Source organism: Ictalurus furcatus, chromosome 16 (genome assembly GCF_023375685.1).
Source record: "Ictalurus furcatus strain D&B chromosome 16, Billie_1.0, whole genome shotgun sequence".
Taxonomy (NCBI): Eukaryota; Metazoa; Chordata; class Actinopteri; order Siluriformes; family Ictaluridae; genus Ictalurus; species Ictalurus furcatus.
This window is the reverse complement of record NC_071270.1, coordinates 11,300,052-11,317,463: the sequence shown is the minus strand read 5'-3', so window position 1 is coordinate 11,317,463 and position 17,412 is coordinate 11,300,052. Positions and strand designations below refer to the sequence as shown.

The 17,412-nt window shown below is 37.1% G+C and overlaps 1 protein-coding gene across 1 annotated transcript in view; it reads left to right on the top strand.

Moving 5' to 3' along the window:
• Window positions 1-13,046: 13,046 nt before the first annotated feature.
• The window catches only part of ufm1 (ubiquitin-fold modifier 1), a 22,847-nt gene continuing 18,481 nt past the window's right edge, over window positions 13,047-17,412 (top strand). The window contains exons 1-2 of the mRNA XM_053644654.1: window positions 13,047-13,344; window positions 13,441-13,497. Of these exons, the coding sequence (XP_053500629.1) occupies window positions 13,343-13,344; window positions 13,441-13,497 (59 nt within the window). The 5' untranslated portion in view covers window positions 13,047-13,342. The remainder of the gene's footprint in view (window positions 13,345-13,440; window positions 13,498-17,412) is intronic.

Below are 17,412 nucleotides of genomic sequence, written 5' to 3'. Positions count from 1 at the left end.
TGATTCTCATTACTTCTATTTGCATGTATTATATTTATTTTGCTTGTGGATTCTATTATTTTATTTGAAACTTTTGGCATAAAATTAATTCTGGAAGAAAACCAAAGGAATATTCCTTGCACTGTTTACCAAACTAGTGGGAGGTGTTATAGTAAAATAATCCAGACTGGGGTGGTGTAATATGGCCAGGTGCAGAGGAACCTGGTTTATACTGGTTTATACCATGCAGAAACAGCGGCAAGCAGGGCAAGTAGCATTGTTCACACAATCACCTGCATAATATTATATATATATATATATATATAGGATTTAATGTAGCATTCACTAGATGGCACGTCAAAGCCAAAACATTCTGTGTGTCAGGTTTCCAAGTTGAACTATAAAATATAGTGATTTCATGCACAGAGATGTAAGAGCTCTGTGTCTCCCATAAAAACTTTCCGCCATGGTCTTGACTGTTGTCATTCAATTTCAAACTGAAAACTCTGACCTTACATTCAAAGTATTTACTACTCTATAATATCCAGAAGACTATAACAGGAAAACTGGTTACTGTTTGTACTCAATAATGGTTTAGCACATAACCGTGTACTAGATTTGTGACACAATGCTAGTTTGTTTAGCGGAGGTAGATGAATGGGGCAGTTTATCCGATTTTATTGCACAATTCCTATATTTGTGCAGTGCCTCCAGATACTAAAATAGTGTGTACCCTATCAATTTAAATGTGGCATGTTTGAACATGACTCTCTGTATCATTTCAAAATATTAGCACACAAAATTAGTCATTTCTAATATTAATTTGTAAAATTACTGAATGATACAAAAGAGGAGATAATGAGTTTCTCTTGTGACCCCCTTTGGAAATCAAGCAACCCCACATGGGGTTGTGGCCTCCAAGTGCTTTCCAGTGGGTTCCCATATTACTATTGATTATAGTATACTTTAATATGATGACCCATAATAATATGGGTAATCTCCAATAAAGAAAGATTGCCCTTATAGCCTATAGCCCCAGGTACTGGAAACTTTGCCTCAAATGTTTAGCTATAATTATCTGTTTTTGGGAACAGACAGAAGAATGCAACAAAACAGACAACAAATACACATTGGATAGCAGTGTGACTTTCAGGTACTCTCTTTTGACCAAGAATGGTTCTGGGGTAATGAATTGCTTATTAAAGAAGCAAGACTTCAAACAATTTGAGTTAGTAATGAATTAAACTCAGAGTTCTCATGCATTTCAAAACGCTATACTGTTCTACCTTTTTGCTTAAAGTACACATGAAGGGTGCAGCTTCAAGACACACAACAATAAAAAAACATGAAATGAAAGCTAGGAATAAAATGTGTAGGTTTGAAGGAGCTTATTTTTAGAGAAGCTCAGCATGCACAGCTGAAGTATGGTCCATTATTTGGTAGGTAGCTGAGTCATGTCACAGCTGTTTGCCTTTTATATTTATGTTTGTCTCCACCACCTTCCCAATCACTACAGCAACAAGCCTGAGAAAGATGGATAGGGAATGGTGAGGAGGGAGACTTCAAACTCATTATTAGGGTAGTTTAATGATCCATTCGGCCCAGTTTCTAATAAAAATATGTCAAGAATAACTCATTTGTTCTTGGCTATATATCATATGAGTTAATTAATAGTGTTATGCTAGCCTACATACATTAGATACAGGGAGTTAGCTTTCATTAAAATAATTTTTCACTATAATTTTATTGTTAAATGGGTGTATTTATGACAGCGACAGGCAACTTCTAAATAGCAAAGCCTGGCACAATCTTTGGAGAGCAGTTTATAGAAAGGACGGGCAATTTTTTTTTTTTTAAATGCACAAACTCAGGACACAAATGCCTATACCTATTTCTTTTAAGAAGACACAGTCCACAATATAAAAAGCAACATACAAAAATAGGCTAACAAACATAAAGGAACATAGGTGCCCCTAATAAAAAGGTGGGGCTGGTAGTTTGTTAGTTTGGGACAGGGTAGAGGTAAAAATCCTTGCTAAGACCAGGGTCCAGCACGTGAACTTACCTCGCTCCCTAGGGTTATGTGTGCTGATAGCTCCATCCCACTACAGTACTATAGAAAACTAAAGACAGTCAAAGACAGAAAACTAAATTCAGGGAGTGGATGATATAAGTGCAATCATGGCCAGCCTGTGAAGCAACACATAAACTAACAGTAAGACACAATAGGAACAGAAAAGCGCTAAGTGGTAGGTCACCTGGTTGATGTTTCAGAAGACTATAAAGTCCATATTTGAAACTCTGGTTTAAATAAAGGGCACACTGTAATGGCTGTTGTTAACATAAATATAAGAAACCTAAAAGCTACATTAGCTGCAAATGTTAACTACTTTCATATATCATTACAGAGACATACATTTCTTGATTAAATGAAAATACACACACACTGCGAATAATTTCATTGAGTCTAATTGCTGGGAATTTGGGCAGAAACATAGGATGTAGGCTAATGTAAATGTATTAAAAATAGACAATAATAAATCAGACCAGATATTCAAAGATGATTTTTTATATAGCTGGAAACAGCAATAACATGATGACAAATCACAAAATTTAAGCTTCATGTAAAAATCCCTTTACAGCAACATAGTCACCATAAATTGAACAAGTAACATAATGTAAGCCTCATCTTATTTACATCATGATTGTCATGATTTGGAGGCGGAAACGGATGCAAGTGCAAATAAAGAGTTTAATAACAATGAAAACAAACACAAAAGAAGCTATGAACATGTGGCAAAACACTAAGGCAGGGGTTCCCAAACTTTTCCAGGGCAAGGCCCCCCAAAATGGAATTATCATTTGACCAAGGCCCCCCTTTTGCAAGATGTCTTTAAAACACATTAAAAATACAGACTTCTGAATATATCCCCCCCCCCCCCCCCCTTTTTATTAATAATTACATCTTACATCTTTACATTATATTACATTAGGAATTATATTATATATATATATATATATATATATATATATATATATATATATATATATATTTATTTGTTTATTTAAATCATGTATTTATTTATTTTTCGTGCCCCCTGGCGGCCCCCACTTTGAAAACCACTGCACTAAGGCAAAGAAAAAACATCAAAGAAAGACCATGAACCCTATGACAGAAACGATGGCAGAGAAACGTAAGGCAACCAGTTTAGTGCAAACTGTGGCTATAAATACCCGTAAGTGCTCGTTAACAAGAATGAAGGTCCGGTCTAGGTGGTCATGTGACATGATGGTGTGGTGCAGTGGCTGCTGGGAATTGTAGTCTGGAGTCCCTTCCGGGATATCCATGACAATGATAAGCATAACCTCTCTGACTATTTAAGATAATGGCCAGTCCAGTTGCAAAACTAAAATGCATATGCACTACCAAATATTAAAACATTAACTAAGTACTGAGGTCATTCTGACGAGAAGCTAAATAGTAAGAAACAGTAAAAGCAGTAAATTCACCTCTCCAGTGTCATGAACTGCGAGCAGGGATGGATGCAAGTGCAGTTTAAACACTTTAATAAGGACAAAGGCAGAGATGTCCAAAACGTAAGGAAGGTCAAAGTCAAAACACAGGTGTGGGTCAAGTGATGTCTAAACAGGATAAACCAGGCAAAACAAAACACATGGGGTTCCATTGTTTTGCAGTTCAGAGCTTCTTCAGGTTCTTGTGGTCAGTAAAGATGATGAATGGGTGCTCAGCTCCCTCCAACCAATGACATCACTGATCCAAGGCAAGTTTGACTGCAAGCAATTCTTGCTTACCAAAGTCATAATTTTGCTTTGCTGAGGACAATTTCCTTGAAAAAAGCCAGTGGGTGTACAGAAACCTGGGCTTCTTACCAAATTGCTGAGAGAGGACTGCTCCTACCCCTGTCTTGGATGCATACACCTTGAAAACAAAGAGCTACAAAGGAACGTGGTGTTTAAGTATTGGTGCTGTGATGAAAGCTGTTTTGAGTTGCTGGAAGGCATTCTCTGCTGAGGGGATACAGGCCAGGCGTTTGGCTCCCTTACTGAGCAGTGATGTCAAAGTATGGGTTATAGTACTGAAACCTCAAATAAAACGCTGATAAAAATTGTCAAAGCCTAAAAATCTCTGTAGGTCCTTTATCGTCTTTGGTGTTGGCTAGTTAGTCAATGCAGTCAACTTGGCCTGGTCTGTGGTGACCTTTATAGGGCTAAAGATGTACCCCAGAAATTAAATGGTGCCAGGGAAATTCACAGTTCTCCCATTTGATGTAAAGTTGATGTTGCAGCAGTCACTGAAGAACCTGCCAAACATTATGCACATGGGTCTCTAAAGAGTGAGAGTAAATCAGGATGTTGGCTATGTAGGTGACAACAAATCTTCCCAGCATGTCTCTAAGAACATCATTGATGATGCACTGGAAAATGAAGGTGATGCTAGAGAGCTAGAGAATAAGGCATTACCAAATACTCATAAAGAGAGTGTCAATAGGGACACTCATCAAGAGGATGGAGGTGCACATGTATCATCTTAGATCAAAGGGGAATCTAGAATTCTTATATCTGTCGTTGTTTAAGTCATTTCAATGTCTTGTTTTAGGCAGGCATGGAACAATTTTTCCAAATCAGGAGCTTGAGTTTGCAACACTGATTAATCTGGGCATGTACAGTGTAAATTGAGCTACCCATTCATTCATTTAGTATCTTCAGTAGCTGCTTTATTCTAGTGAGGACTGCTGTGAATTTAAACTTATTTTTTATATTTTGGATATAGAACCAAATTCATTAGGCCTGCAGGAACAGGATGGATTGGTCAGACTTTCTGCAGGGGCATGCTGGAGTGGACAATATTTCTGCATGGGCAGGCTGGATTGGTCAAACCTTTGGCAGGAGTAGGCTGGAGTGGTCAGACTTTGTGCAGGAATGGCCTGGATTGTTCAAACCTTCTGCAGGAACCTTGTTGATTGGCCAACAGTGTCTGCTGGGGTAGGTGGGATTCCCTTTGAATACATTCAGGAGCAGGCCAGTGTACAGTGGGGGAAATAAGTATTGAACACGTCAACATTTTTTATTCACATGAAATTTTCACCAGACATCAGTATTAACTCAAGAAATCTGCAAATATAAAGAATTCACATTATGTGTAATGACACAGGAAAAAACACGTTAAGAACATGCTAAGAAAAAGCAGTCGAACACGCTAAGAAAAAGCAGTTCTCCAAGGCAAGGTAAGTCAAGGAACCAGTTGAAATCCATAAGTAGTTAGAAAGTAATTAAATTAAATTCAGCTGGGTTAGTAAATTGATGGTCTATAAAAAGGCTTTTCATTACCAAGGTGTCGAGCAAGAAACGTCTCATGATAGGTAAAAGCAAAGCGCTCTCCCAGAACCTTTGCAACCTTATTGTTGATGAAATAGGATACAGACAAACATAAAAACTTCTGAATCCTCCCATAAGCACCATTGAGGCCATTATGCGCAAGTAGAAGCAACTTCATTCCGTCATCAACCGGCCACGGACAGGAGCTCCTTGTAAGATTTCTGACCAGGGAGTCAGAAGAATAGTCAGAAGAGTAGCCCAAGAGCCAAGGACCACTCAGGAAGAGCTCCAGAAACACTTGGAGGCAGCATCTACCATCGTCACAGAGAAAACAATAGGCAATGCACTCCACTGCTATGGCTTCTCCGCACTCTTACCCCGCAAGACTCCATTACTAAAGAAAAGGCATGTCGAAACTTGTTTAAAGTTTGCTACAACTCATTTGGACAAGCCTATGAAATACTCGGAGAGTGTAGTCTGGTCAGACAAGAGCAAAATTTAAGTTTTTGGCTGCCATACTACACACCATGTTTGGAGAAGAAATGGCACTGCACATCACCCTAAAAACACTATAACAACAGTGAAGTTTGGAGGTGGAAGCATCATGGTGTGGGGCTGTTTTTCACCGCATAGCACTGGCAGACTTTATATAATTGAAGGAACGATGGATGAAGCCTTTTACTAGGAGATTCTTTTGAAGAATCTGCTGCCATCCACAAGGATGATGAAGATGAGACGTGACCTTCCAGCAGGACAACGATCCAAAGCATACAGCAAAGGAAACTCTCAATTAGTTTCAGAGAAAGAAATCAAGGTGTTAGAATGGTCCAGTCAATCACCTGACTTGAATCCAATTTAACAAGATTTAAAGACAATATGTTTAGAAGAATGGGCCAAAATCACACCTGAATACTGCGGCCGATTAATTTCTTCATACAGGAAGCGTCTTGAAGCTGTCATTGCAAACAAAGGCTTCTCCACTAAGTATTAAATAAATTTCAGTTAGCATGTTCAATACTTTTTTCCTGTGTCATTCCTCTTTATTACATATCATTTTATTTATGGACTTTAATGTTTGGATTTCTTTATATGTGCAGATTTCTCGAGTTAATACTGATGTCTGGTGAAAATTTCATATGAATAGCCTCATTGGAAATGTTGATGTGTTCAGTACTTATTTCCACCACTGAAAGTGTCTAGTTTGAGGCCATAATTTGCCCACATATTGCAAGCCAAACTCCCCTCAGCCTAAACTGCTGGTGGAGATTAGGCAAATCGTGATCATAGGCCTCTCACCTTCAGGATCAGCTTCCTCTCTTCTCTCATCTACTGTTCTAGGCCAGTATTAGACTGACCTCAGTCTGTACTACTAGGTTGTGTTTACTCAAGATTTTAGATTTCCCATGATTGCCATACCTCATAAGGAATGGAACAGAAGAAACAGTTCATTCTATTACTCAGATGGAGTATCTGAGAAACTAATCTTGTCAGCAGACATCTTGGTCCTCCTCATATGCAGTCACCTTATCCAGTCACCAGAGCTCCACATAATCATCTGCTGTTTTCAGTCCCCATGGCACCCACCTTGGCTCTTGCATGTTCTTAAACCTTATGTTCTTAAAGAGAGCATAGAAATACCTGTACATTTAAGGATTTACATTTACGATTTATACAACTCTTGGTTAATTTCTAATGGCCAATTTGGTGAAATTTTACACAACATATCCATAATAAACTAATGACTCTCAATGCCAAGTACAACTGAGTTTAGAATCACTATTATAAATGTGTTTCTTAACAGCCTCCAGGGAGGCTCCTGGCTCTGAGCCCTGATGTTTCTGGCAGCGGCACTTGCCTTCAAAGTATGACTCATTATGATCGTGCTTCCAAAATCCCTTACTGTCAATCTCTACACTGCCTCTAAATATACAGTCCCATTTTTGCTTTTTTCACTGCAATATGACAGCAGCTCATAGGACTGAAAATATACTGGTATTATAGTATACTTTGATAAGGAAATATAAAATTGTTATAGCATCAATGTTAGGCTATATTGGCATAAATTGTGACATCATTAAAGTATAATACATATATGTATCTCCATATGTGATGTGTCCTTTAAAATATGCAGCCTATTTGTATATAATGTATCCTAGCAATTTCCCAAACCAAACAATTTATTACTTCCACTGCTACTGCTTAGTTACATTATTTAAAGCCATCCTCATTGAAAATATAATTCAGGGTGCATTAATATGTTCCCTACAGACAGGCATGCTCTATCCACAGATAGCAGGTGTGTTACATTCCAAGTTACTGCATGTGCACAAATAACTGTAAATACCTACCTAGGAAAATAATTATGATATACTATAGTCATATTATTATTATTATTATTATTATTATTATTATTATTATTATTATTATTGTTTAACATCTTCCCAAATTCAGCAAAGGGGCCAGCAGAAAACTGTTAAAGAAAAGTATACTTTGTAAATGCAAATCTTTAAATGTTTCTTCTATAATATTAAGAGTATCTACCATTTTTATTACATTAGACAGGGTAGTATTGTATGAAGCAAGCTAATAAAATCCAGGTTTATTTGAAATTTTAACTAGCCAGATCATGGAATTCTGATGGGTGGTTGAGACATATATATATATATATATATATATATATATATATATATATATATATATATATATATATATATATATATATATATATGTGTGTGTGTGTGTCTCAAACACACACACACACACACACACACACACACACACACACACACATATATATATATATATATATATATATATATATATATATATAAATTATGTTTTTTTGGTCTCAAACACCCATCAGAATTCCATGATCATTCAATTGGTAGGGATTTATATGCTCACTGTGACTGTACATAGGTTAGGGTCACGGTTGATTAACTTTCATTATAGACATTGTAATCCCCTGTTCTGAAAGCAACAACTCCATATATATATGTATATGTATAAATATGTGAAAATGTGAGTTTATATAGTTATGTAAAATCTATTTTATACGTTGAGTGTTTAAAAGATTTTATGGTTTAAACTAATTTTCAGTAGTTTGGTGGTAATATTTTTCCTAAATTTAGCACTTTTAATAGTTTCAAGTGTGTAGGTTTGCAAAATAAAATCGATGTTAGAAACAGGCAAACCAGAAAACTAAAACTGTTCCTAAAAATAAGGAAAATGCTTTTTGAATATATATATATATATATATATATATATATATATATATATATATATTTTTTTTTTTTTTTTTTTTGCTTATAGCTATACTACTTGCTGATTTCAGACCTAGATTTATTATAGATTTTTTTTTCTCTGTAATCAAGAATTAAAGCTCTTAAAATGGGTTGAGGGCTACAAGCAATGCTCACACAAGCAGAGGAGTTGGCCCTGTCACAGAGCAGTAGGTGTTAACTGATGGTACTATCAGAGCTAACCACCTTCTTGGACATGGGTGGCTACATAAAGGTTAGCTATATCAATATCATAATCAATATTTAATCTTTTGCCAATTTGGGGATGGTGTGTTTAGACCCTGCTTATAAAAATATCTTGTATCTGGACAAAATCTAATCACCATCTTTCCAGAAAAGGTTTCTTTTATATTCAATTATGTTAATCTAGACTTGTTAATCTTCAAGTCTAATTCATGGTCATGGATTGACCTCAGCCATTTTCCTTCTGAATTAGTAATGACATGTGAGAGGTCACATATTAATTGTCACCAAGCTCTATAAATTAAAAGGAGAAGAGTGGCCTGAACTGCACTATATTGTAAAATAGAGTTTTGTAAGCCAATATTATATTATTAGCTACACATTGATACTGTGGAAATATTTCCCATTCCCATATACAGTCATGGGAAAAAGAAAGTACAACCTCGTTCAATTTTATGTTTTTATTTATTTGTTTGTTTGCTTTTTTGTTTATAAATATTTATTTATTTAATGGTGTGACCCTCAACAACTAGCTTCAGGTCACAACAAAAACACAACAGATTTCAATTTTGTTGTCAGTTTTCCCCAAAAAGTTAACCAAAATTCAGCACCTAGGTGGGAAAAAAAATAACTACAACCTTCTTACTTTCACAATCATTAAGAGAGCAATTAGCAGCCAGGTGTTACTACTGAAATTCTCAAGATTAGTTAATGATCAAGAACAGTGACTACCTCTATAACAGCAGAACTTTTGGCATTTTGGTGCTCTGGGGCACTCAGGTGTGTGTCTGTACAGGTGAAACTGTAAATGTAGATAATGTGTTTTCTAGCCACTGTTCTATTGTTATCAAGCCCTAATGCTTCAATTGCTCCAGTTTTCATAGTGGGCCATTGCTTTTCAGCAACACCAATATCCCCCAGCACTTTCAGGCTTTGGCATGCTCTGTTCTGGTCAGAAACCTCCTTTTTGTTCTGACTGACACATTGACAGCACCAATGCAGCCCACGCTGTTTCCCATGTAGCTCCCTCTTTGAAACCCAACTCTGCCTCCATGTCCACAGCATCCACACTGCTACACACACACTCAAATGATGGGCCATGTGTTCAGCAACACAGTCAGTTGTGGCAAAAGGTTTTTAAGGCTGTAAAATGTTTAATAAATTTTCACAGCTTATTGTGGCCAGTTATCTAACAACCCCGAATATCAGCTCCATTATTGTTAGGTTCTGGCAAACTGTTTAGCAGCTCAGGAAGGGTAGACAAGAACCTGCACAATATGCTGAGCAAGTGCATGGGAGAGCATGGGAACTGGGGAAATTGTTGAGTGATGGAAGTACTTTTAGGAACTATTTAACTCAGTGGTCATGAAGAAAAAAAGGATCAATAAAAACAAGTGTGAAAAAAATGTATGTATTATTCGCTGCAATTTTTGCATGCCTGTTTTTATTGCTCTTTTTTGTTTAATTTATTACTATTACTTTTTTTGATGTTGCACATATCTTTATTTAATATTTAGTGTGTTCTTTGTAGATCTGTAATTCTGCTTTTAATTTTATTCTTATTCTTTAACAGAATTTCCCTCTCAGTATCAATAAAATCTATCTATCTATCTATCTATCTTGCTATCTATCTATCTATCTATCTATCTATACACAAGCTGCTGAGCAAGTGTATGGGAGTGTTGAAATGTACTGGGGATATTGTTACTTGATGGAATGAGTACTTTTAGGAACTCTTTAACCCAGTGGTCCCGCCTTCCCTTCAAGAGGCAATAACAGAAATCACTGGTGTTTTGGAGTCCAAGTCTGTGGCTGAGATTATTTTGGAGATTAAAAATCTGATAAGGCTGTGGGAAGGATGAAGTATTGCCAGATATGTTGAAGGCACTGGACAAGTTTGGAGTTGTGTGCCTCTTCCATGTTGAATGGAGATTTAGGCCATTGTCATTGGACTGGAAAAATTGGATTTTCTGAGTTGCTGAGATTTATATCAGCACTTCTAAATCTAAAATGTTTCTATCCCAGAAAAGAAAGGGATGGTTCCTTAAAATTCCCTTTTTTTACTCAGGAGTGAATCGTGAAACAAAGAAGGTGAAATTGACAGATCGGCTCAGCGACAGCAGTGTTACAGTTGCTGTGGTGCTGTCAGTGTGTGGTGATGAAGCAGGAGCTTAGTTTTGGATGAACTTCTTTGTTTATTGCTCAATCTACATTCCTATCCTTACCTGGGCATGAGCTTTGAGTAATATATGAAAAAATAAGGTTGCCAGTTAAGGGGCTTTTGTTCCCACAGGTGGAAAACGAGGTTCCTCTCCAGGATGAATGAATGAATGAATGAAAGAAAAAGAAAGCTTGCTGTCTGCATCTGCACCAAATGAAAAAGAATAAACCAAACAACCCCCCCCCCCACACACACACACACACACTATGTCCCACTATCACATGTCAGACATCTATATCTTATATGGAAAAAATTACTTAGGATGTTAAAATACTATATACTATAATACTATAGAGGTGAGACTTATATACACCATTTACTAAGCTAGTATATAGCTGAAGAATTCAAAGGTCAAATTTTGGGCATTTTTATTTCTTCCCTCCAAAGCACGTTACAGCACTCCTCAGTGGTGTAGAGTGAGGTCTGATTCAAAACCAAGGTCCAAGTGGAGACCATTCGTGACTTCCTATTTGCTGATGACTGCGCCCTCAACTCAGGAACGCAAGCAGGCATGCAACACTGCATGAATCTATTCTCCGCAGCGTGCATGAACTTTGGCCTTACAATCTCTACCAAAAAAAACTGAGGTTCTGTATCAGCCCATGCCTGGCTGTGACTACACTGAGCCATCCATCACCGTCAGTGCTCAACAACTTTGACAGGTTTACACACCTCGGCAGCACCCTATCAAAGGCAGCCACCATCGACCAGGAAGTGAACACTAGAATCGCCAGAGCCAGTGCAGCTTTTGGAAGGCCTCAACCTAATGTTTGGAATCGAAGGGGCATCAAGACAGAAACCAAATTGAAAGTCTATTTGGCTGTCATCCTGCCCAGATGACAAGCATTCACACCATGCTTTGCAAAGCACAACTCAGATGGGCTGGCCATGTTGTGCGCATGTCCAACAAACGATTACCCAAGAAGATGTTTTATGGTGAACTTCATCACAGCAAGCGATCTCTTGTGGGTCAGAAGAAAACATTCAAAGATACCCTCAAGGCCTCTCTCAAGAACTGTAACATAGATCCTGAAAACTGGAAGAGCATCGCCGGTGAACACTCGGCGTGGCACAGACGAGTTCATGATGGTGCAACAGCCTACAAACAAAAGAGATTGCGTTATGCTGCAGAGAAACGTCTTCTTCTCAAGTCCAAGGCCAGTATCTCCTCTTCACCGGGTCGGCAGTCTGATCTTCCATGTCCCCACTGCAGCCGTCAATTCCGGGCTGGGATTGGACTAATCAGCCATCTCCGAACCCACTCCCACTTAAACTGATGATACTGTGTGGTCCTCATCGACTTCGATGGACGAACAAGGAAGGATATTTGTTATGTAGCCTATGTTTCTTAAAATCTGTATGATTCATTAGTCACTGGGAATTTTTTTTTTTCATTTTGTTTTTAGATATATGAAATACTAAGCAAAATTTTATGAATGACCACTTAAGAATGAAACATATAGGCTTGTATTTAAGACCACAGGAGGAATTAAAAATTAATAACATGTAAGGCTAACCAAAAAAGGTTCATTATCATAACAGAAAAGCAAATATTTATTCATTTTGCTCACAGAATACACAAAATGTCACCACAACTAAAAAAAAAACCCACAAAAAAGTACATATATAATTAAAAAAAACTATTAAATACATATTTTCCCCAAACCACTTTCTAGAAAATGTAATCAATTTCTATTTAAAAAATAAATGTAAATATCATATATATATATATATATATATATATATATATATATATATATATATATATATATATATATATATATATATATATGATTTTAAAAAATGATTTAAAAAAATCCGTATTTGCATAAGTATTAAGAGCCCTGGGGATCTAATGTACAGCAGAATTTCTGTACAGCTGCTTTGTGAGAACTGTCTATTGTTAAAGCGTTCAACTGAATTGAAGTGAACTGAATTTTAAAACATATCTGTTTTGCCTTGGAGGGTCTGCTAATTTCGTATAAAATGTTTTGACTGTACTTCTGATTTTCCCTAAGGCGACTCATAAGATAATATTTACGGTAGATGATTAGGGTATCTCCAGAATTTGCCTGACTGTAATTACAAAAGCTGCGGAGATTTTTATTTTATTTTAATTTTATTTTGCTGTGTGCTGTGTTAGTGCGCTTAAACCGTTCTCAAAGTAAGTAAATAATATGTCGAGAAGGAAGAAAAAAAGGGGGAAATAATAAAGAAGAAGAAAAATCATTACCCTCGTCGTAGGTTGACGTGTTACATCAGGACCTCCCTACTTCCGGTTCGGCATAAACACATTGCTCTGCTCTCTTAAGTTTAAATCATGTAAGTGTAGTTATATTATTTAATAAGTGCGATTAAAGGATTTGTGTGATTTGCGGAAACTATACTGAACTGAATATGTGTCTGTTTATGTTTTAGGTCTAAAGTAACTTTTAAAATTACTCTGACGTCGGATCCTCGGTTACCCTACAAAGTGTAAGTGAGAGCTCAGTATTCAGCTCAATTCATTCTAATTCATTACTTTAAACCAATCGGTGAACACTTCTTACTGTCCAAACTGTTTTTCCGGGTGTCACATATTTATTTGCTCGACCAGTTATTGATCTATCAACTGATACATGTGACAGCTTGTATCGGTCTTTGATTTTACTCAGATCTCAGCAGCTAGCTAGCACGCCAGGTGTAGCTAAACAGGTGTTATATGTTGTACTGGCGTTTCTAGTTTAAATGTTATGACGAGGTGGGATATGCAAATATCTGAATACTAGGCCAACACTTCTGCAGTCCTAGATAGAAATGTAACTTATGATGAGGGACAACGGCTCTACTCCAGTATGGTGTGTGTTTTACCTTCCAGGGTACACATAATGGTGCGAAAAACAAACAAACAAACAAAAAAAATATCCTATGAACAGAGGGTCTGCATGCTGTAACACAGAGCAAAACATGTTGCATTATATTCGTCTTGCATTCTAAACTCATTCACATACCAATTATGTAAATTGGGAAGAAGCGCGCGTCTCGTTATACATGACAGTAGCTGCGTTTACATGGACAACAATAATCCACTCTTAACCCAATTAAGACCATACTTTGATTAAGAAACTACCATGTAAACAGCAATTTTTACTTACCTTAATCTAATTAAGGTCATAATCGAATTAAGCTGTAATCGAATTAAGACGGGTGGAGTATTCCTGTTTTAGTCGCATTATGGACGTGTATTACAGACCTGTAAACACCTTAATCACATTATGAATGTCGTGTGAGAGTTTTTACCGCATTTTGTGACAGGACATGATCACACACGCAGTTCTCAACATTTTACAGCGAACAAGAGAGTTCGGCTGTGTCCCAAACCGCATACTTGCCTACTATAGGCCTGTAGTGGGGAAAAATACATGTATCTCGGCTACTATATAGACGGTAAGTACGCGGTTTGAGATGCAGCCCACGGCTTCAAGCATTTGTCTATTAGCACATATAGCATTACAAATAATTAACTGCACTTAAAGCGTTGGTAAAATTTTTTTATAAAAACACCCAAAACTGTATACGGTACTATAACGAAGACGAACTGTATGTTGATACGTGAAATTCTGGAGGGACGTTGGACGGCGTGGCGTGGTGATGTAATGACGTGGGCTGTTAATCTAATTATGTTCTATCACATGTAAAACGGGTACATGAAAGGAGTATTCTAAAAGCGACTCATGTAAACACCTTAATCACATTATTATCTTAATCAGAGTAAGGTCAATAATTAGATTACTGCTGTCCATGTAAACGTAGTCATTGTTAAATCTCTGGCTCTCAGACTCTCACTGAACAGAGCAGACACAGAGAGGTGTGAGTGCAGCGGGAAAGAAAGACCTTACGCTTGCAGGACAGTACTGGAGACATTTGGAAAGTTGATAAGGCTTGTACAAAAAGATTTGTTGCTTTGCTTTTTTGGGGGGGGTCTGAAAACTGACTAAGCTGGCAACACTGGTCTGCACTGACAGCTAGATAAAAGGCAGTCGAAGCTCTGCCTCTCCCAGCAAAAAGAAAATACAGAGGGAGAGAGAGAACACAGGGTTTTTCATTTATGCAAATTCTATTTGAAAAGCAATAAAATACACCTAGTACCCAAATGATGCCCTGTCTGAGTTTTTTTTTTTCTTCTTGAAAAAAATTTGATCTCCCTTCCAATCTCTCTGAGCCCCTCAACCCCCACCCCACATCAGAGGACATTGAGCAGACTGGTCTGAGCTATAGCAACTCAAAAGCATCTCAGAATGCACAACACATCAAACCTTGCTGTGGATGGGTTAAATCAGGTTTCACTCCTGTCAGCAAAGAACAAGAATCTGAGGCTACCATGGGGTCAAACTGAAATTGGACAGTTGAAGCCTGGAAAATGACCAGGTGACTTTTGTTTGTGAACTTCTGCTGTTGTTGCCCATCCACTTCAAAGTTACATGTTGAGATGCTTTTCTCACACACACAGGCCAAATTCCTTAGTCATTCATAAAAATGGGTAAGACCAAGGAATATAGCTGTGATGTGTGGCAAAAAGGTTATTGAGCTTCACAAAATTGGAAGTGGCTATAAGAAAATAGCACAATTTCCACCATCAGGGCAATAGTTAAGAAGTTCCAGTCAACTGGACATTTTGTGGATTAACCTGGAATTGGACATGTGTCTATATTGTCTCAGTGCACTATGAAGATGGTTTGAGTGGTCAAAAATCTCCAAGGATCACAGCTGGAGAATTGCAGAAGTTAGTTGAGTCTTGGGGTCAGAAAGTCTCCAAAATTACAAACCGAAGTCACCTACATCATCACAAATTGTTTGGAAGGGTTTCAAAATGAAAACCTCAATTCTCATCCAAAACAAACTCAATCGTCTTCAGTTTGCCAGACACTACTGGAACTTCAAATTGGATCCGGTTCTATGGTCAGATGAAACCATATTAGAGCTTTTTGACAATAAAGACCAGAGGTGGTTTTGGCGCACACAGAGGGGAAGCCATATGGAAAAGTACCTCATGTCCACAGTTAAATATGGCAGTGCGCTTTAATGTTTTGGGGCTGTTTTTCTGCCAGAGGACCTGGACATTTTGTTAGGATACATGGCATCATGGACTCTATCAAATATCAACAGATATTAAATGAAAACCTGACTGCCTCTGCCAGAAAGCTTAAAATGGGCCGTGGATGAATCTTCCAGCAGGACAATGATCCAAAACATAAATCAAAATCAACACACAAATGGTTTACTGTCCACAACATCAAGGTCCTACCATGGCCATCCCAATCCCCTGACTTGAAACCCATAGAAAACCTGTGGGGTGAACTCAAGAGGAGAGTCCATAAGCATTTGAAGGATCTGGAGAGATTCTGTATGGAGGAATGGTCTCAGATCCCTTGCCATGTATTCTCCAACCCTATCAGACATTATAGGAGAAGACTCACTTATGTAAACTTTTGAACTGAGTAATTTTCATAAATTGAGCTATTATCTTGTCTTTTGGACTATATGTAAACATATGTTATGTAAAATAGTTTATTCAGGACAGTACTAAATAAAAAAATAACATGGGATTTTTATGATCCCCCTTATTTTGTTACAAGTATTAAGATTTTGCAGATACTGCAAGGGGTATGTAAACTTCCGACTGAAACTGTAGGGCTGTCGCGATAATTTTTTTTTTGGACAGTATGTTGTCCCAGAAATAATTGCAATAAACAATACTATTATTGTCATTTTAAGAACATTTTATGCCACTGATATAATTGTCGTGTAAATATTTCCAAAATTCGATTTAAATTTGAATTCTAAAGACTTTATTTCACTTGGGGGGAAATTGCTAGTAAACACCAGATTTTTAATGAAAAGTCTTGTTTATTGCAAAGACCTAACCTGGCTGTTAACAAAAGCATTTATTTTTAAACTAAAGTGCATAAAATTTTTAAATCAAAAGATTTAATCTAGACTCTCAGGCCAGTTCCAGAGTTGACTTTCACACTGTTTTTAGTTATAGTTTTTGAATGAATGAATGAATGAATGCCTTTTATTGTCACTATACACATGTACAATGAAATTAAGAGCCACTCCTTTTTTTGTTCCGTGCCAACATGTACATTAAATAAACAATAAAATGGCACTGAATATTAGTCAATGGCATTTTAGTTAAACCAAATATTCGCACATTTTATATATTAACTAGTATCAACAAAAACATGTGAATACTGCCCTTGTTGTGAAAACCTGATCTCCTGAAATAACATTACAATGAGTAAACTACTGTAATACAGTATCGTGAATTATTTATGCTTTAATTATTCATTGTCCGTGTTTTATTGTGTTGTTACAGAAAGAGAGTATTTACCAGGGATGTGCAAAAGT